The sequence below is a fragment of the Octodon degus genome, unplaced genomic scaffold, assembly GCF_000260255.1.
Source record: "Octodon degus isolate 3935 unplaced genomic scaffold, OctDeg1.0 scaffold00239, whole genome shotgun sequence".
Lineage (NCBI taxonomy): Eukaryota > Metazoa > Chordata > Mammalia > Rodentia > Octodontidae > Octodon > Octodon degus.
Window position 1 is genome coordinate 973,151 of NW_004524815.1, and position 21,064 is coordinate 994,214.

The following is a 21,064-nucleotide window of genomic DNA, read 5'->3' on the forward strand; positions in this document are numbered from 1 at the left end:
GCCCTGTCTGCCGCGCCAGGGCGCAGTCAGCGCCTCAGCGTCCGCACGAGGTCCGGCGGAGGACGCGCAGAGCTCGGCCTCGGTGGGGTTCCACGGCCAGCTCCCGTCACCCCCAGGTGACTCTGAGGCACAGGCTGAGGCTCCTACCCTGTTTTCTTCCCTGGGAAATGGGGCACTAACCATACCTCCCTCAAAAGATTGATAGGAAGATTAAAGAGCTAAAACATGTGACCTGAAAACCGTCATGTGTTAGTGAGTGTCAACTGCCCTCGCCTGTTGATGTGCTGACAGATTTAAAGAGCTTTCGGAAGGACAAAGGAGAGAACATCTGAGTGCTTTATGTTGATTGGGCTTCGGGTTTGGTTTCTTTTTTTCTTCTTCTTCTTTTTCTTCCCCCCCTTGCTTGGTTGGTTGCTTGTTGGCTTTTTTTGTAAAACAAGGCTGTATTTTTAAAAAAGTTTGGAAGTATTTAAAATGAAGGACAGCTGCCAAAATAACATTTCCCAAGGGCAGCAAGTGTCCGAGTCACCCTGGAGGAGGTTTTGAAAGCTTTGCTTACACATTGAATGAACAAATCTGAAGGTTTCCATTCACAGCCACATCCCACAGCTGGCAACCCTGGGCCACCGCGCGGGCGGGTGGAGGAGCGGGGCAGGTGCCTCCTCCCTTGGGGCGGGCTCCGCCGGCTCCATTGGCTCAGGCTCCTTGCTCAGGGACATTTAAGCGTGAAGGAGGATGCTGCCCAAAGGCAGAGAGAAAAGGGAGGCAGATATGGGCTAGCCTCTCCCGGAGCAGCAGAGACTCATGACAGACAAGGCTAGCAGCAGGCCGGGAGGAGCTCGCTGGTGGGTCTGAGGAGAGGCAGACGAGGCTCACGGGCTTCCTGCTGCGCACGTCCTCCTGCGCTCGGATGAGAGGGCCGACAGGCATCTGCTCTACAGTCAAAGCCCACAATTAGGTATTGTAGAGATCGACATACCGTCCCAGGGACTCAGTGAGCATGAAGCTTGAGGAGAAGCTTGAGGAGAATGGGTGTGTGAGAGCACGGAGCAGGCAGCCTTGTCTCGGTGAGACGTCCCAGGCCAACGGACAGCTGAGAGCAAACGGGGCCGCTGAGGGCTCCCCAAGGAGGGAGGCAAATGGCAAGAGCATCGTGCCCAGAAGGAGTCTCAACGCGTACACCTGGCAGGAGATCCAGAAGCACAACCAGGAGGGCGACCAGTGGCTGGTAATCAGCCGCAAGGTGTACAATGTCACCGAGTGGGCCTTCAAGCATCCAGGTGGGCAGCGAGTCATCACCCACTACGCTGGGGAAGACGCCACGGTAAGGATTCTCTCTCTCTCTCTCTCTCTCTCTCTCTCTCTATCTATCTATCTATCTCTATCTCTATCTCTATCTCTATCTCTATCTCTATCTCTATCTTTATCTCTCTATCTCTCTCTGCCCTGATGGAGGACGGCTGAGATCTTGGCTATCCTCCCAAAACCATTCAAGTACATGTTCCGGCTTCAGGATCACTCACCTCCTCCCAAACCAATTTTTCAGGATTCCTACCTAGGAAGATGCTGGGAGCAATTTAGGCTTTAAGAAATCTCTATTAACTGTGCCCAGTTGAGGGTGAGCACCAGTGTTGGCTGTGAACCCCTTTCTGTGTCTTCTGGGTTTGGTTTGCTTTGGCTTGAAGTGGGGTCTGTCTTTTAAAAAGAAAGATAGCAGTAGCTGAGAGTGAAACCTGCAGGAGGCTTATCTCCAACCAAAGCAAAAGTTTCCAAGACTTTTATAACTGGAGTGTCTCAAAGAAAGAAAGCAATTCATCGAATGGTCACATCAAATGGCAGAAGCCAACAAAGGGCTTGCAGAGTGGCAGAGAGATTTTGATCAGGTGGTTGCTCATGCAGTGTGACAAAGATGATGCAACCCGATCTCATGCAGATGTGCACCAACTCACTTAACTCTCCCCATGAGGAAAGTAAGACTCGCTCCTGCTGTACAGATGACGACGCTGAGGGCAAAGAGATCAGGAATGTCTCACCCAGCTAGCAATCGCTTCAGAATCAGGTTGGTTTAGTCCCAAACCCCTACACATATGAAGCCTTTAAAACCACAGTTTCCCTTTACTATTGAATAAGGAGGACTTTCAAACTCCTAAGTACATTTAAGAATTCTTTCTAAAATATTCTACAACGATATTTGTTTTCTCTTCACTGGGAATTTTATTTCCCATATTCCACAGGAGAAAAAACAGAAGGTTAAGGGTATTAAACAACCAGCTCAAGGGCAGAAAATGGATATACAGCACAACAGAAATGTAAGCCTGGGCTTTATAAAAATTTCTTCTACCTGTTGATTTTACCAATTGGCATCACTTCCTGTAGCTAGTTTTGAAGCATAAGACCAGAGATATCATTTTGCTAAACTTGTCTCCAAATGGTGCATGCACATAAGAATTTGCAGATAAACAATTTTTTAAAATATAGACTTCATTTTTTTACTTCACCACCACCTTTTCCCTCAATTCTCAGCTTTTCTCCAATGCCTTCCTGAGACTAGCCTGTGACATCCTCACTGTGACTGTCAAAACTGCTTTTAAAAATAACAAAGCCAAGCCCTTCCTCAGAAAAAGGCGCATGCGCCTCTAGCCACAGGTGAGAGTACTGCGTGCACCGGGGAGACGCCGAGCTGCAGGAGCCTGGGCACCGAAGGGCAGAACAGGGAGACAGAGAATGTTCCTGTGAGGGTCACAGGAAAGTAAATGACAACCACCAAATGCAAACAAGACGACAGAGTCCTGTTCTGTCATCTTCCTAATTTTCCCAACTCCGAGAAAATATGGACAAGGTGTAGAATTGCTGCACAGAGCTCATTGGGAAGGATGCGGACTTCCAGCAAGGTTGCAAGTGGCTGACAGCCTCATTCCCTTGGCCGCAGTGTAGGTGATAAGACTTTAATTCATTAATAATTTTTATTCCCAAGAAGTCAGGAAAGATCACGCTTACGCACCCATCTTGAGCCAATGAGAAAGAACGGGTTAACACCATGGAAAGCACCCGAGGGTTGTAGAGCCACACCACCTAGGGTCAGAGAGCTGCACCACCTTAGGGCTCATGTATATCCAGAAAGAAAATCCTAACCTTGGTAAGCAAAGTAGGAAACTAAAATGAAGAAGTTCAGAGAAAACACTTGCTGAGAGAAGATGGGTCAAGGACAACAGGGTGGGTGCGAGGAGCATCCTGGCCATTAGCAAAGTCAGGAACAGCCAGAGGGTGACAAGCCTGGGCTGGACTTATTTGCACGACAGGACGCCAGTTACTGGAGTGTTCTCAGCCTGGGCTCAGGGTTCTGCACACAGTCAGAGGGACACCACCTGCATGACTGGTTGACGGTCACTGGAATGATTGCCTGCGCAGAGTAGGTACCAGTAACAGTTCAGAGATGACAGAGATTTTGGACTCATATTGCCCGAAACATTACTTCCTGTTTGTGCAAGATCGGCCTGCAATCCCTGGGGTATTTGGTGCCACCAGCTTGGGAGGGGTGTGATGGAACACCCGAAGCTTGGGTGAAGGAAGGCAGAACGGCAGGTCGGGGGGCCTGCGGTCAACGCTCACGTGTGATGTTAGGGGTTGCTTTCATGTTGCGCATGGCTAGAGTGTGCGCACCACAGTGCAGCCCAGGGCTAGCACCAGGCCACAGATGCAGCTGCCAGGAAGAGCATGCTCTGCACACAGAGTCCCTTCTCTGGACCTTCCACGGGGTGAATGCCAAGCAAGCGGCTGGCCTGGGAGTCCTAAGTCCATTCACGCGTGCAGCCAGGCGTTCCAAAGCCTTTGTTAAGCAGGGGCCCAACCTAATGGTTAAAAGTGCAGGCACAGGGCAGAAACAGACATGGTCTCATCCAGGCTTTACTAGGAAGGTCCTGTGACACTTTTTTTCCATAATTTTATTGAGAGACAAATAGCAATGAGACAGTTTCAAATCAAATTGGTAGGATAGTTTCAATAATTAACACATTGCATACTCTCTTCCTAGTGGTTAATTGCTGTACAAGATGAGGACATGATATTCTATTTACAAACACCATTAGAACAAATCCCTCTATTCATTAAGAGAATGTAACTATATATCTATCCTAACCACTTTGAATACACAGATACAAAATGGACATTCATCTGTATCCCCTTTTTTGTTTAGTTCCATTATTTGAATATTATAGGTGTGTTAACTCAGCAAAATATTCTAAGAGTCCAGTAGTCCATAATAGTATTGGGTCTTCTGCTTGACTGGCAATGTCAGAAATTGTTGACCTGAGTTATGTTATCCTGTGGAATCTTGCTCTTGGATTCTCAAGGGCTCTTGACCTAGAAGATCTAGGTGGCACTGTCATCACCTGAGGTGTTCTCTGAGTCAGTGGGGATCAAAGAAAGCACTCTTTGCCAGTGCTTGGTGTGGATTGAATCCTCAGGAAGTGGTGCCTCTTGTGTTTCATTAGTTTTTCACTTTTCTGAGATCAACTTCATGTTCTTCAGGGAACTTACTAAGAAAAGTAAATCTAAACTGTACAAGGAGGTGGACACTTGTAATCCTGACAGTCTGGGTGACTGAACCAGGAGGATCACAAGTTCGAGCCCAGGCTAAGAAGGTTAATGTCTTAGTGAAATCCTGGCTCAAAAAGTAAATATCAAAAAAAAGATGAAGAGCTGGATGTGTAGCTCAGTGGGAAGTTCCTGAGATCAGAAATGCAATACAGCAATAAGTTAAAAGGACTGAGATGGTAGCTTAGTGCAAAGGCCCTGAGTTCAATCTAAGGAAGGAAAGGAGGAAGGGAGGGAGGGAGGGAGGGAGGGAGGGAAGAAGGAAGGAACAGAGGGAGGGACAGAGAAAAGGACAGAGGGAGGGGAAGGGAGGGAAAAAGAATCTGTAAAACAAAATCAGCACACATAATTCTTTTTGCCATGTTTTATTATGTTGCTGGACATGTGAGTTTTCTGGTCTTTTAAAGCTATATAATTAGAACTACTGTCACAGTGCTAATAACTAGAGTCTGGCCCCAGGTCTTCTCACTGGTCTGAGCTCACCCACAAAAGCCAGAAAGCCTGTATATCCAATAAGAACAATTGATTTTAAAGATTAATATAATTACAACATGATAAGCAATTTTGCAATCATTAAAGATGACAGACATTTTACGATACATATGTTATGTATGTAGGCACAGAGCTCGCCGTAGGTTTCTGCAAGATAAGTGAGCGTTCTGAGTTTCGTAAGAAGTGTGACTGCAGCAGAGGCAGCGTGCTCAGGGGAGGACGCTGTCCCCTGTGCCTGGGGGTCGCTCCTGCCCGCTACACTCCCCTCTGGAAGGGACACTGAGAAGCACCAGTCCATTCTCAAGAACGTCCAAGGCGAGCTTGCCGGGGGGCCAACCGTAGCAGCAGGCTGAGTCTGTTTTAGCTCTCTGGGGAGTTCCCGAGGAGACACAGGCAGAGCTGGGTGCAAGTCCCAAAGACAGACGTGCGCAGGTTTGAGCAGAGCAAACAGAGGCAAGGCTGAGGCAGGAGAGGTTAGGTGAGGCCAGAGAGGGGGTGGATGAGGCTCGAGCCACTGCTCAGCGCTGCTGGGAAACACTCGCTCTGTTAACGTTGGAAACTACAGTGTCGTGAGGACGGTGCGAGAAGATGCAGGGAAAGAAGATGGAAGGAGGACAGGAGAGGCCTGCCACGCTGAGCTGGGGAGTTTGCCGCTTGCCCTCTGCGCGGTGCCTGGCTTCCCAATGTAGAGAAAAGAGCGGGGTTGCAAGCTCTATCAGACAACAGAGCATCACAGGAGGGACTGCTCCTCTGCAGGTCGGCATGGCAGCTGAGTGAAGAACGAAATCAGGACGAGCTGTGGCCACGAAGGAAGACCGGGCTGGAGTCCAGGGGACGCGCTGCAGGCGCAGAGGGAGCGCAAGCTCCAGGAATGGAGGGGAGGGCCGGGACAGGCAGGGAATTCAGAAGCCAGGGCTTGGAGCTGGTGAGTCACTGCATACCCAAGCAGTGAGTTCCCATCTCAAAACGAAACCCGGCTGCAGGGTGGGGGGAGCTCAGTGGTTGAGTGCCCCTGGACTCGATCCCTAGTGCAAGAAAGAAAAATAAAAAGAGCAACTCTAAATTAACCTATCCGACTTGGGCATCTAGGTGGTGAAATCCACTACAAGATAAGCAGATGAAGTGGGTAGGCGGAAGAAGCTTGGGAGAAGGAAGGGAGAGCCGGGCTCAGCTGACAGACTGCAGTGTTCCCATCCGAGGGCAACTCTGAGGTAACGAAATATCTCAACAGAACACCATAGGGCAAAACGAGCATGCGTATTGCTGTGGGAGAAGGGCATCGGGTGTCTCCCCGAGCAGGCTCCACGCACCCTACCCCTGTGTCCCGGAGCCAGGGCAGAGGTGCGTCCCCCTCGCACGTGACCTCGTCCACACTCCGCGTCCACCTAGAAGCTGAGGAGTCCAGTCCGAGCCACAGCCTGCGGGCTCATGCGACCAAGAGGCAGCAGAAGGGGCAGCGCGCTAAGGAGAGGGCAGGAGGAAGGGGCCCCCATCCGCGGCTGGGTAGAGCCTTCCTGTGCTCTGCTATGGAAGAGAGCGAATCAGAACTGCAAGCCTGTGTCGTCTTGGGTGCTGCGTGTTCTCCAGCGGTGTTTTTGCTTTCTTGTTTCGTTTGTTTTTAATTTAGGGTTCCTACTTAGGCTACTTCTTTGGAAAATGTCAAGCCCTCTCAGTGAAATAAGTAAGAGTGTACAGACAGGCTGGTTCTCCAACTGCAGAGCCTAAGTCCTGAGTGATGAGGCAGGGTCCTGCGTGGGTTTCGGAATGACTGAAATTAAGGCGCCCACAAGGAAGATAAGGCAGTATTACAGCCATTTAGAAGACAGGCTTGGAGAAATGAAGTGGTTTGCCTGCTCTGAAGCAGAGCCTTCCCAACTGCTCGCCTCTATCATGCCTTGATGGGAGAGAGGTGTGTGTGTGTGTGTGTGTGTGTGTGTGTGTGTGTGTGTGTGTCCAGCTCAGCCTGCCTTGGGGGCGGGGCTGGTGAGGCATGTGGTGCTGGGGATCGAACCATGGTCCCTGCACCACGGTCCCTGTGATTGCCTAAGCTCACCTAAGCAAGCGCTTTAGACCGATGAGCTATCTTGCCGGCCCCAAGGTTATTATTTTTTAATTAAGTTTACTGGTACATTTTCCACCTACATACTGATTACCTTGATCATAGGCAATGTGTACCTGTGCATGCTGTGTCTTAATTCTTTTTCCCATTTTCCTCTCCTTCCTCCTAACCCCCTTCCTCGTCTTATTTGCATAGTTTTGTTTCTGTCCTTTCTTTTCTCATGCTTTCTCTTCCTTCCTTTCCCCACTTCCTCTTCCTAGTTCCCCTTCCCATTTGAACGCGTTGTTTTTCTATTTCAACAATATCTATTATGTATTTTGCTCTTTATTTACACTTTTGGTTTCTTAGGAGAGACAGTGCAACATTTAGGTGTGGGTCAGATTTAAATTTACTGAAGAGTATGATTTGAAGGTGCATCCATTTACCTAGAAATGGTTCAAGTTTATCCTCCTTTACAGCTGAACAATATTCCACTATATGAAAAAAAAAACAAAAACCACATCCTCTTTATCTTTAGTTGATTGACATTTGGGTTGTTTCCAAGATTTAGCTCTTGAAAACTGTGGTTCTTTGAACATGGGTATACATACATCTATGTAGTATGATGCTTTTAATTCTTTCAGGAAGATCAAGAAGTGGATAATTGGGTCAAATGGGACCTACAGTTTTAGTTTCTGAGTAAACATACTGATTTCCACAGTGGATGCACCAGTCTGCACTCCAAACAAAGATTCATTTTTCCCCCACAACCCCTCCAGCATTTGTTATTGGTTGACTTTTTGATGATATCCATTCTTTCTGGAGATGGAATCCCAGTGTTGTTTTAATTTGCCTCTCTCTAATGACCAGTGATGTTGAACATTTTTTCATATATTTACTTGCCATTTATACTTCTTCATCAAGGATCTAAATATTAAAACAGGAACAGTAAGTCTACTAGAAAAGAGAATAGATAGAATTCTTGAAGACATAGATAAAGACTTTATGAACAAAATTCAGGAAATATCATAAAGAATCAACAACTGGGATTGCATGTTATTAAAAAGCTTTGCACAGAAAAAAAGTAAATTACCAACAAAATGAAAAGACAGCCTACAGAGTGAGAAAAAAGGTTTTCCAGCTGTTTCTCAGAAAAACAACTAATATCTACAATATATAAAGAACTCAAAAATGGAAATCAGGTTCCCAAATTGAAAAACCCAAACCAAAAATGGACATTTGAGATGAGTAGATAATTCTCAGAGGCAGAAGTGAAAATGACCTTGGTTTGACTTTGTAAAGGCCCACCCTGGTCTGCGTGTAGCCACATAGGCACAGGGCTCACCCACAGAATGTTGGTAGGACCCAGGCCACACTTGCCCTCTTGCTGGGTGTTCAGGGCCAACCTGTTCCCAACACTTAAGTTTCAGGCCCTCTGACTTCTCACATTTGGCTCTCTCTGGGGATTCTACAGCCCAGCCATGAAGCCTGTCACTGTATCTCCTGCTAAATGACCTCAAAACCTGCAGCATCTCCAAGGCATTGGTGAAATCAGAGTAAAAATCACATCTTCCCCATGTTGGTTACTATTGTGAAATGCAACCATCTTCTAGATGAACCCTAAAATACCTTTACGAATAACCTAAGGAAAGAACATGGTAATGTTGAAGGGAGCTAGAGGCTGCCAAATGGAAGTGGGGGCTGCCAAAGTAGCAGAGGTGTCAAAGCGTAGAGATGCTGAAGACAGAAAGGACAACAGCACTGACCTCCCACATCTTCTGAGAAAGCACTGAGCTTACCCAGCCCCCTGTCACAGACTCCCTGGCCCTGCCTGTTCATGGCCACTTTCCCTCATGGCCCAGGCAGGCATTCAGCCCACACCATTGTCCAAGCACTGTGATAGACATTGGGTGACAATGGCTTACAAGCATACATGGTCACAGCCCGATCAGTTCCTGACAACAATATTTTTAAAGCTCTGAGAATGAAATGTCCTGGGTTCCAGCTTTCAGTCATGAACAACCTTCCTGAGTGAGCTAGGCAGAGGCTGTACGCAATGCAGTTTTAGGGATCAGGAGGGATTTTATGTGCCTTGTAAGTGGAAGAAGGCAGTCAAGGCAAAAAAAAAAAAAAAAAAAAAAAAAAAAAAAAGCTGCGCTTGGGAACCTCTGATCCATAGAGGGGCAGAGGACGTTTGTTGAGTGGGGAGGCTCCCGGGCAGGAAGTAGTGCAGGAGAAAGATGTAGAGAGATCTGAGCCAGCAGTGAAGTGCTTGGAATGATTAAACCCTAAGGTGGGAGACACCATGACCATAACCGCCCAGAAGATACTGGCTTCAGTGTCATCTCCAAGCAATCTACTCTCGCACCTTTTGGAAAAAGAAATACACGTCAAAGCTGCAGTGAACTCATGGTTTCACTACTTCAGAGTCACGTAGCTCGCAGTTCAAATCCTGACTGCACTCCTGACCGCAGCATTTGGAAGCAAAATGAGTCTCCCATCTAAGACTTGGCATCTGTAGGTCGAAAGCGATGGAGGCTTGCAAACACGGGCCATAGGTGGGGGTGGCCCACAGAGAGCCCGGCGCTAGGATCTGCTCTGTAAACACCCGCTCTACCCTCTTCTCTCCATCTTTACCACCCCGCTTCTCACAACAGGAATGGGCTTGCCCAAGAATGTCGGTAACAGAACCCGTTTTGTGGACTTTCAAGAAGGGATTTCACAACTCACTTTCTGGATTCTCTGAAAATCTTGGCTGTATAAGACTCACTGAAGTCTTTCTTGTTATGTCCATTGATGTAATGACAAGTTTCCATGCCGGCTGTCAATGCCATCTATTCTGGAGAGTTCTGTAGCTCTTCAGTGTCCATGGTCACAGCATTGACCTGATAACTTTGGTGCACTAGTAGGAAAATGAGGATCTCGGAGAGTTCTTAGCATCAGCACACTCTGAGACGAAATTCCACTAGAGTACAATGCTCTGCACCTTGTCCTTGATGCATGAGAACGTTTTGTACCCTGAGCTGCTCTAAAACAGCAAGCACAGTGTGACACTTTTCGTATGGGTCATCCTGGATACACTACTCACTTTTCTTATTCACTAAGTCATTCTTTACCTACAAAAGGGAACAAACGAAGCTTTGGGATCACATGTTTTAAAACATCGTTGGCACTTGTATAGCTCAGAATTTCCCAAGGGTGTGGGGAAACGTATGCAGAATGGTCGGTGAAGCCAGATGGGTTCCAGCAGCTTAAAGCTGTCTGTGTCATGTCATCTGTCGGCCCTCAGGGAAGTGAGCCTAGAGCTGAGACAGCCTGCTGGCTCCCTCGGGCACTATGTCAGCACCTTCAGCAGTACACTCCAGATAGTTCTTGGAGTCATCCTAAGTCGCTTCGGGATTTGAAAATGTAAGTCTCATGATAGTCCCTGGCATAATTCATAGGTCACTGTACATCAGACTGTAGACTGTGAGAAGAAAATCTCTGAGTTGCTGTATGAAAGAGAAAATAGGAAGTTATCATTAAAGTCATGTGTATTAAAAAAACATAAGAAGTACTATAAGTTTTGTATATGTCAGTCATCACTGTACTTAATTCATTTAACCCTCATAATAGCTTTATAAATAGGGGAGCAGTCATTAGCCCTGGTTAGAGAAGAGCTCATAAGACACAGCTGGCAGAAGCTAGGCTCTAGGTCCGGCTTCCAGGTCTGCTTTGCAAGTCCAGGCTGTGCAAGGACACTACTCCAGAACATTTACATGGCTTCCATGTACTCAACTTACAATATTTCTTCATTTTTAACTACTTCCACTTCCACGCCATAATAATAGGGGCCCAAAATCTCTCCCTTGTAGAGTCCTTCTTCCCAAAACCTATATGGATGCTGAGGAGGGAAGGCCTCTTACTTCTAAACATAACAGGATCTAAAAACCCTACCACTTCTCACAGCCACATGAAATAACCACTTAACAACATCTTTATGGAGTGACAAGGGTCCCTCAGGAACAAACTTAGCCAGGAGTGTAGTACTATATATAACCAAGGCAGTTAACACTGTACTGCTATGATCCCATGTGTCTTTCTCTTAAATTGTTGTCAACAAAGTTATCCATCCCTCTCCAAAAATAACTAATTCACAGGGCCTAACTCTCCTGGGCTTTGGCCCAAAACCAAACCAAGAGGGAACCCTCACCAGAAGATGTGATTTGCATAGCCAGTGAGTATAAGCAACTGCCAAACAAAGCCATACTGGTCTCTAGAGATTCCTCATGGCCAGGGAACCAGAACAAATCCTGTGCTCAGTAAGATAAACAGTGGTACCAGTGGTCCAGGAAAGCCTGGCTGTATTGCTCTGGTCATGCAGGAGATGGAAGCCTCCTGGTGGACTCAGAAGCAAATCCTCCACAGTGACATCTGGCTGGTTCCCAGGTTGAGTACGAGAGGATGTGTACAAGCTGTCTGTTCATACTTAGCCTCCTCTGAGCATCTAACAGAGCTCTGTGGTCCGCAGGATGCCTTCAGAGCCATGCATCTGGATCTGGACATGGTGACGCTGTACCTTAAGCCACTGCTCATTGGAGAGCTTGCCCCAGGAGAGCCCAGCCAGGAGAGAAACAAAAATGTAAGTGGGACCTCAGGGTCCAAGCGCATGGAAGCCTGGGGCCTGGTACACAGAGGGGCAGGTGTATTTTTATGAATGCATTGACTGTCATGCTTGGGTGAGCTCACAGAAGAGCGCAGGACTTCCCTCTACCTCCCAAGGAGTACACGTCAAGATTCTCAGCAGGTGGTTGGAATTGTGGGTAGCCCTGGATCCCATGTGCAAGCAGTGCAATCCCATGAGGGTCCTGATGACCAAGACAAAGCGCCAAAGAGGACAGCGTTGTCCTGGTGTCTGTGGATTCCGTCCCTTACACTGGCTTGCCTTTACCTATGATTTTGTTCCCATAATCTCAGTTCTGGAAAAAACATCCGGGTGGTGTGCACAGCACGGATGCATGAAGAAAGGGATGGCTCCTGCCCCAGACAGGACAAAATCAGATGGTGGTGGGAGAATCCATCATTTCCCCCACAGTGGTGCTGAGTTCAAAGCTGACCAGTTGATTCTTTCTGAAAATTTTCTATTTAATATCTTTGGACCACAACTGAGTGCAGGTAACTGAAACTGTGGTGAGAGTAATCCTGGGCCCGGGGGACCTTAAAAGCTGGAAATGAGTGGATTCTGCATGTTTTTAAGCATTGCAGCATTTAGATCCCCAGGAGTCTCTCAAAGCTCTGTGACACAAGTGAACAGAACTTCTGGCCTTGGGTTCCACGGAGATTCTACCTCTGTGGACACCTACTTGAAGCCACGCAGCATGCACATACTTTTTTAATGATTCCTGGCAATTACGTGTTTGTCCTCTATGCTCGTGTTCCCTGCTAACCTAGGCTGCATGCGAGCAGAGAACACATCTCTCTTCCCCACCCTGTGACCTGCAGACCAGGGTGAGACATGCAATGGGAAACCCATAAATCATTGTTGAATGAAGGATGTAATTATCTCCTAACTACTGTTCCATTCACACTTGAGGCATTATCATTCCTGCAGAATAAATTATTTTCTGAAGCTCCTACAGATGGTTCAGCAAAGAAACATAGCTCTATGTTACCTCTCTCTGGCCCCCAGGTAGATGCCTGTCTTTCCTTACTATTTAAGCTACATGAATTACTGGAGAGGAGAGGGTCTCCATTAGACTAAAAGTTGACCTGCGTGGTTTGGGTTTGATATAAACCTTAAAGTGCTTTTACTTCATGGTTAACAATTCCATCTTTTACAATTTATTTTTATCAGCACTTGCATTTGTCTACTTCTTAGATTTTTTTTTTGTTTTGTTTGTGTTTTTGTTTGAAGTCTGTTGCCCACAGAGCTGACTCACATACACTGTGGACCAGAGTGAGGACTTTCTTTGCTCTGTACGAAATGAGGATCCAGACTCCCTGAGGGAGTACAAGGAGCAGGACTAATCTGGAGACACAGGGCTGGCTCCGTCTAGGTCTGAGACTGACACGCTCGCTCCCAAGGCCAGAGTTCATCCACACAGCTGTGGGATCGGCAGCTCTGCTGTGCTTAGGAGATTGGGGTCTGAGGATGGCTGGGTAGAAGTCATACCCCAGCCCTACCACCCTAAAACTGCACAGGTATAGAGGTGTAGGAGCCTCTCTGAACCTCAGTTTCTCTCTATAAGAAAACAACATGAGCACCAATCTCATAAGAGTTACTGAGAAAGAGATAAAAAAGATTATTTCAAGTATTTAGAATATAGTAAACACTCAAGAAAGCTTAGACATGGTCATCATCCTGAACCCAATGTTGTTACTGGAAACTTAAAGGCCTCCAGACACACCTCCATCATTTGGGGAAGGTGGCCCTAGGCTAAAAGGAAAAAAACTGATATAGAGGTCAATTAATATGCCTAAAATATTCCGCAAACAAAGCCTACTTACGCTGGAGAGCGCTGTGATAACCATTACTTAGCACAGTGCCGGACTCCAAGGATAAACATCTACTGCAAACTTTGTTTTGGGCCTCTACTCACTCAGCTTGCTGTCTAGGGAAAATTGGGTGTGAGCATGAAGTGGTGCAGGGATGAAGTCCAGGCCAGCCCCCACCCAGCTGGTTACGCAGGCCAGCCACCCTGCTGGTGCACAGTGCCTTTTCACTCCTGTACTGTCAAAAGGTTGGGAAAGAAAGCTGGGCTGGGCACGCCTCGGATGACTGATTGACATCAACCACTACAGTCATCTCTGGCCACCAGAATTCCAAAGTCAACAAGGACCTGGGAGAACAGTCCATCCAAACGTCCGGTGACCAGTGGATCCTTTCGAAGTTATATAAGCAAAACCGTTAATGAGAAATTTGGCCCCTAGTTCTACTTTCATAGCTCTTTCTCATTCTCAGGTTTTCTCTTTCCTTCCAGCTGTACAACCCTAATATTTTGTTTTCTCTTTTCACACCCTGGTCATTTTCTAGATGTCCTGGTTTCAAATGCTGCTTCAGGCAGATGGCACTATTCTTATCCCTTGCAGAGGTGAAATGAGCTTGCAAGGCACAGCTAGAGTCACTCATAAACACACACATGCGCGCGCACACACACACACACACACACACACACACACTTATTCAGAAGTACCCTGAGAAGCCAACCAGCATCAATGCCAGTAGCAGCCCTGTCCTTTCTTGGAATCCGCTGAAAAGTTCTGAATGAAACACTTCCCTAGAGCTAAGGTAAGGGGACTATGTGGCTCTGTGCCCACCATTCTCTGGAAGAGTCCCCTGGACACATTCAACAGCTAAGACTAGAAACGTGCTGGGCAAATGACACTGTAACCATGGTAACGCTGACCCATGTAGACCCCAAGTTTCTCTGCCATCACCAAAGCTCAGCCAGTGCCTCAGTGACACTGACAGTCTAAAGGGCAACTGTTAAGCTTAGGCGCCTGTCAAATGTTCCTTCTCTCCACAAAACTACTCCTCACAGAGTTCCTTAATAGGGAGGAGTTCACAACTCCCTACTCATCTTTCTCAAAAACGAAACCAAAAAATCACCTTTTTTCAAAGATTCCATTTGTTTCTTTGTCTTAAACTCTCTACAATTAAATCTGCTCATATTCATGAAATTACACTGATTAAGTTTTGTTGCCAAGTTAATAAAGTGAATTACTCTGGGGTTCCTTGTGTTCCCTTTCCCTACAACACCCTTGAGTATTCCTTTTGCAGCCCCAGCTGGTGGAGGATTTTCGAGAGCTTCGCAGGACGCTGGAGGCGATGAACATGTTTGACGCCCACCTGGGGTTCTTCTTTCTCCACCTCGCCCAAATCTTGATCTTAGAAGTCCTGGCCTGGCTCATCCTGTGTCATTTTGGCAGTGGCTGGACTGTTACAACCTTCGTTTCCTTTCTTCTCACAATTTCACAGGTAAACAACGACTGGGCTGTGGCCCCGGGGCAAGGCTGGGTGACATTTCTTTCTCTAGATGGGAGTTAGCAGCTGCTTGCTGCTTGCTAATGGGCAGGGCAGGGGGACACTAATCAGTCACTGCACTTATCTGGACCCTAGTTCTTTCATCTCTAGAAGGAAGATACTAATCAATACAGAATTATTCTGAAGAATGCTCCACATAGTAAACATCCTAGTGTCCTGCCTGGTAGGTGCTGTGGGGTTTCTCTCACGGTGGCTGCTTCTCTTTATCCTGTTTTATTCCTCCAATGTTTTGAACCAAACTTATACCCTTAGCTGTATACTATTCACCTTTATCATTCATTTTTTAACCTACCAACATTTACCAAGGAATTAAACCCTAAATTCTTTAAGGGCAGAGGCCACACCTTAGTATGAGAGAAGCGAAGCCTCTGCATTCCTTTGCAAATGGCAAATGCAACTTGGTGCTTAGGAGGGCCTTTGATTAATCCCTCTTGAGCAAAATGCAAGTCTCTAACCATGGCCTCCTGCAAGCACAAGGCTGCGCTGCAGATCTGAGGGAAGCTCATATACACCCTGAGTGAGAGAAAGGAGTCACTCAGGAATAGAGACAGAGAGGCGCGCAGCTGAACACACTGTGAAACAGAGTAGGGCGGCTGCCGACAGGCTGGAAGAGCACATGCTGCTGTTGGAGCAGAAAGGGGCATTGAATTCTCATGGGACAACTGAGGAACATTCTGCAGAAAAACAGCACAAACGTGTTTCTACATTGCAGAATTTTTATGTCACTTTTTTTTCTTTAAAAACCAATGTGCTGAGGCCGGGGAGATGGCTCAGTGGAATAAGCACTTCCCTGGCAAGTGCAAGGGGCTGAGTTCAATCCCCGGTTCCACAAAAAAATAAATAATTAAATAAATAAATAAAAACCAACTTGCTTTGTTCTTAGGGAAGCAACTTCTCTAAGATGGAAAGAGAAAGGTCTCTCTAATGCTTAACATGCACTGGGCACCTTGGGCTACACAAACTGCATTAACACACCCCCCCCAGGGGTCTGCACTATTGTTTGCATGCACCAATAAGTAACTCAGCACCTGGGCTACTGAGCCACACACCAGAGTCCTGCAGCTATAATTGGTGGAGACCCTAAATCTGCCTGTTTCCAAACTCTGTGGATTTTGCAGCCCACACTAGAGGATTTGGGGAGAGGTGAGGAGAGCATCCCAGGCTGGGAGAACCACCTGCCCGAAGGGAGAGTGACAAGGAAGAGCATGGGCTGTGTGCGAAGCTAACCATGGTGGGAGGACAAAGGAGCCCTTGAGCTCCTGTCCCTCGGGGGCAGGCTACCAGAGAGCCTGCGGGGCACTCCTTGACTTCCTGCTCCTCAACCACTTTGTCTCCCCTAGGCGCAGAGCTCATTTTTGCAGCATGACATAGGGCACCTTTCTATGTTTAAGAAGTCCAAGTGGAACCATCTGATGCACAAATTTGTCATGTGCCACCTCAAGGTACGGGTGTCAGGAGGGCGGGGGGGGGGTGGATGATGCTGAACATCACTCCTTGAGGCAGCGGCATCTGTATCTCTGTGTTCTAATCAGTGAAACGTGTTTACAACACCCCACAAATAAATGTGGTGGGACTAATGATGAGGACTCTGTACACTGAGATGTCAAATGAGATCATAAAGTATGGGCTAAATCATTACTTTAAATTTTAATAAGAAAAATGTTTATTCTTATTTAAAAACCCTATCATTTTTTTCACTAATCTGACAGACAATTTGGTGCAATTCCTGGCACCCCTAATGCCCCAAGGAACTATCTCACAGAAAAAAAGTGTGTACCTTATTTTACGCATGAGTATGTGCACTGTAAAATCACAAATGTGTATGTTGTTAGAAGGGATGTGCCTTTTGGGTGGGTAGTCCAGGAGGCAACATTGCATTTGGAAGGGTAAGGCTGAAGAAATGAAGACACGGATGCAGAAGAACAGATCAAAATCAACAGAACTAGCAGGCCAGATGTCTCTAAGCAGCAGATTGCAAGCCCCAGACTCAGGGAAGGAGCAAGCAGTGGTGGTAGCAGCCCTTCGCTGCTCCCCAAGAGGCAGGCACGCAGGCTGTGTGGCTCCCAGCAGAGCTCCTGTCATGCGTTGGGCCTTCAATCAGCACGCAGTGATGGAAGGAGTATGTAGGGGTGAGTGAGCCAGGACAGGGGACGGGATGTCTGGAACCGCTCCAAGGGCTGGCTGCGGCACTACCCACTGTGTGTCTTAAGTAAAGCACGTTTTATCTCTGCCCGTGAGTGTGACATCGCACTATTAGGAGTTGAGCAGAATGTCTACTCTTCTATAGCTTTGTAGGATGTAGGACTATTCCCTCTGGCCCAGGCCTCTGGGCCTGCCGTGAAAGCAAACCCTTCCATTCCAGGAAAAGTCCTGGGGCACTGTCTCACAGCTCTCTGTTCCTCCTTCATCCCCAGGACTTGTCTATTATTATAAACACACACAAAGCACACCTGGTGATTTGGTTCCCCGTCCTTAGTCCTTGGAAGCTTGCAGGCGGCCAACTATGAAGAGACAAGGAACTGGGAGCCTGGCCCACGGCCGTGGCCGGAGAGCTGAAACCACAGACAGCAAATGACAGGGAGGGAGCACAGCTGGGATCTCCCCTGAGCCACCAGGGCGTGCTGTGTGCAGCTGGCAGAGCCATCCCCTCAGGAGCAGGTCGCCTCACAGGGAGAGAATCACAGCGCCCTTCCTTTTCAGTGGTGACGGGTCTTTAAAGGGGTGCGAGCCATGGAAGCCGGTGTCTGCCAGCTGCTAAATGCAGGGCTCAGGGCTCAGCGTTAATCAGTGCGGGCTCCATTCTGGCTATCCTTGGAAGGGACCCGAAACGAAAGCAGATCCCCAACTCCACCTCCGATGTCCTGACTCAGTCCCACTCTGGTGGAATCTGGGAGGCATTTGGGAAAGTCAGAGGGCGAGGCTAGCTGCACCTGGGCTGCTGGTGCGGTGCCGCGGACAGCGCAGGCTTCTAAGAGTGCTCAAACTGCAGTTTCTTCAGCTGGTGAGCACGAGTTGATGAGTGATGTGGGCCTGCCACGGTGCCTGGAAACGCCTAGCATTTGTCAGTGTTCTGAATATTACACACAGCCTTTGCCTAATCAAGAGGAGGCTCAAGAATCATTAAGAAAAATGTTGAACCATGCTGGTGCTAGGGACACGGGATTATTGGAGTATAAGGCGCAGCATCCGTGACTTGCAAGATACTTATGCCTGCTGCCTTTTCCCTGGAGCAGACAAAGGCAAACAGAGATTAAACAGCACAGCACTGGAGTTCAGACTCCTACTAGACATGAATCTGTTCCTCAAAATGGTTAGAATGAGTAATAAACTGGCATTTTACGTGACAAGTAGTCCCCACCCATGCTGGACAAGAGGAGGGTGTGTTTCTGGACTCCAAACAATTCCCCTGGGATGAAAGCAGAGGCAGGCTGCTGTGCTGGGAGTCAGGAGAGGTGTCCTCTGCCCTGTCACCGCAGTTGATCTGATGCCAGTGTGTGGTGTACTGCCAATCAGCCCCACCCTGGCTGACACGAACGAAAATCAGGGCTTTCCCATGAGCCTAACTCTGAACACAAGTCTTTGCCTCCAGTGCCCCCTGGGGCAGTTCTGCTCTAGCTGAACTGAGTCTAAGTAACTTCGATGACTTATGAACAACATGGGAAAATGCAAGATGGCTTGTAGAGCAAAGGCCGAGCCCCCTGACTTTTGGCAATCATAGCTCCATGATTCCCAAAGTGAATATAGGCTTCAGATCTGTACAGAAGAGAGAACTGCCAGTGGTGGGGAGGAAGGGAGGGGGAAGCCATCGAGGGAGGAAAGGAGAAGCCGTGACATTCCAGCTTTCACACGACCCTGATTTAAAGTTCCAGACCTTGACCTAATATCAGTCCTTCCCCTCGCCAGGGCAGGCACAGAGGCTAGTGAGGTTCTTTGAGATTTTCAGTGACTGGCTATAAAAAGATAAGTAAATTCAGGGTTTTCACAGTACAGGTATGAAACAAACATTTTGGACCTTTGAGGCATTTCTAATTTGAAAATCCAAAAGCCTAATTTCTCCAAAATACTTTTGAGAACCAACAGGAAGACACAAGTGGAAAGTTCCACACCGTAAGACTTTGTTTCATGCAAAAGAATTCTTTACAATATGTAAAATTAACTTCTGCTCTATGGGTAAGGTACACATGAAACATAAATACGTTCCATATTTAGGAGAGTGGCCAGTCACCATGACATCTCATTTTATTATGCAAATATTTCCAAATCCAACAATATTTGAAATTCAAAATTGTTGTAATCCCAAAGTTCGCATAGGAGACACTTGAACTGCACTAAACTCAGAATAAATTCCCTGTAGCATATTTTTCCAGCCTCCATCCCCAGACTTCAGGTTTGAAATTTTGAAAACAATGTAAACTAAGTAGAGCAATCAGAGTAATGGAGTAGGGTGTTTGAGACTAAGACCCCCCTGACGCCTTTGAGGGTAGAGGACGGGCAGCGCCCAACATGCTGCTTCCTATAACCTTGGTAGCCTCCCACGTGAACTGTCCAAATCACACTGCTGGTAGGTGGCCAAATGGAAATTGAAGCTCAGTCTGACTTTGACCTAAAGCCCACATTCTTCCTTGTACACCAAGAGAAGAGCTCACTTTAGCTTGCAGACAACTGAGGGCTGCTGCTGCTCAGAACATGAGTGGCAGATCAGGATGATCCTCTTCCTTATCATAGAGAAGCATCTTCTAGACGGAGGGCCCAACTGAAGCTGCCTCCAGATGTTGGCTGACACTCGTGCTGACTTTGAGAATCAAGCATTGAGAGCCGAAACCTGTATCACCCATTATCACAGATGCACGTTTATTAAAAGTGCAGTCAGCCAGCAGAAAAAACAAAAATGTCGGTTCTCCATGTAAAGAGAGACTCATTTTCCACACTGTTTTGTTTAACTCTCTACTGCTCCCATGAGATTGTATGCTTGCAAGTGTAGGATCCTCATTTTGTCATGTCTGCCTTGACATCACAAATGTGTAGCTCAGCATTTGACACACAGGACAGACTTCAAAACAGCCAGTGAGTGGGCAGATAAATCGGTGCGTGTGCAATGCACAGGGTGACGAGCCAGAGACGGCTTGATGGAAGACAATGGCCCCGGTGGGAGGAGGATGGAAATTGATGAGTCCAGTCTGAAAACCGAGATCTTGTAAGACAGCCGAAAGGAAATTATTAGGAAGCTGGCTTCCCATTCCAGCATGCAATAAGCAGAGAGATTAGGGCTAAAGAAACAATTCTGCTACAGAGATGTTCAGCTGTGTTAGAGGTGAGAGGCAAATTCTGCTCCAGGTGATTGGGGATACGTGGGGGATTGGAATGCTACAGACTGTGACATGTGCAGCCTTAAAAGATACTTATTCCCTCCCGTCACAGACACAAGGCGCCCAGAGTAGCGCTCTCCAGACGAGATACGCTAGCCATATTAGTGTACTAGGTCATTTCTAAGTTTCCCAGCAATCATATTCAAAAGGTACCACTATTGTCCTCTACACATTCAAAATTAAGTCAAGATGTGATCAGTATAAAAATTACTAATCCCATGTTTTTATTTCCTTTTTTCATACTGAATGTTCAACATCCAGCACGCAGTTCATACTCACAGCCTATTTAACCAGGTCCATGCAGCCAGCGGCTACTACATTAGCCAGCGCAGGTCTAGGACATGTATAGACCAGTTATTAAAGGCCAGCAAATATACAGTAAAGAAACTACTGCTTCTGTTTATTTTTCTGCAAATGATGAACATACATAAGAATAGGGCAGACATCTCAGGGCACCAGCATTTTACATACAGCGTGTCGTATCTCCCTGAGCCCCTCATGAAGATAAACATGATAACAGTGCATCTCTTGATGGTGGAATTGAGCTTCAAG

The 21,064-nt window shown here is 47.2% G+C and overlaps 1 protein-coding gene across 2 annotated transcripts in view; it reads left to right on the forward strand.

Moving 5' to 3' along the window:
* The first annotated feature begins 712 nt into the window (after positions 1-712).
* Positions 713-21,064, forward strand: part of LOC101592137 (fatty acid desaturase 2-like protein FADS2P1) — a 33,394-nt gene continuing 13,042 nt past the window's right edge. Inside the window, exons 1-4 of one of the 2 annotated variants that reach the window (XM_004645763.2) lie at positions 716-1,324; positions 11,634-11,744; positions 14,883-15,080; positions 16,487-16,588. In XM_004645763.2, the coding sequence (XP_004645820.1) occupies positions 1,001-1,324; positions 11,634-11,744; positions 14,883-15,080; positions 16,487-16,588 (735 nt within the window). In that variant the 5' untranslated portion in view covers positions 716-1,000. Of the gene's footprint in view, positions 1,325-11,633; positions 11,745-14,882; positions 15,081-16,486; positions 16,589-21,064 lie in introns of both variants that reach the window. The other variant, XM_023706079.1, reaches the window with a different exon arrangement.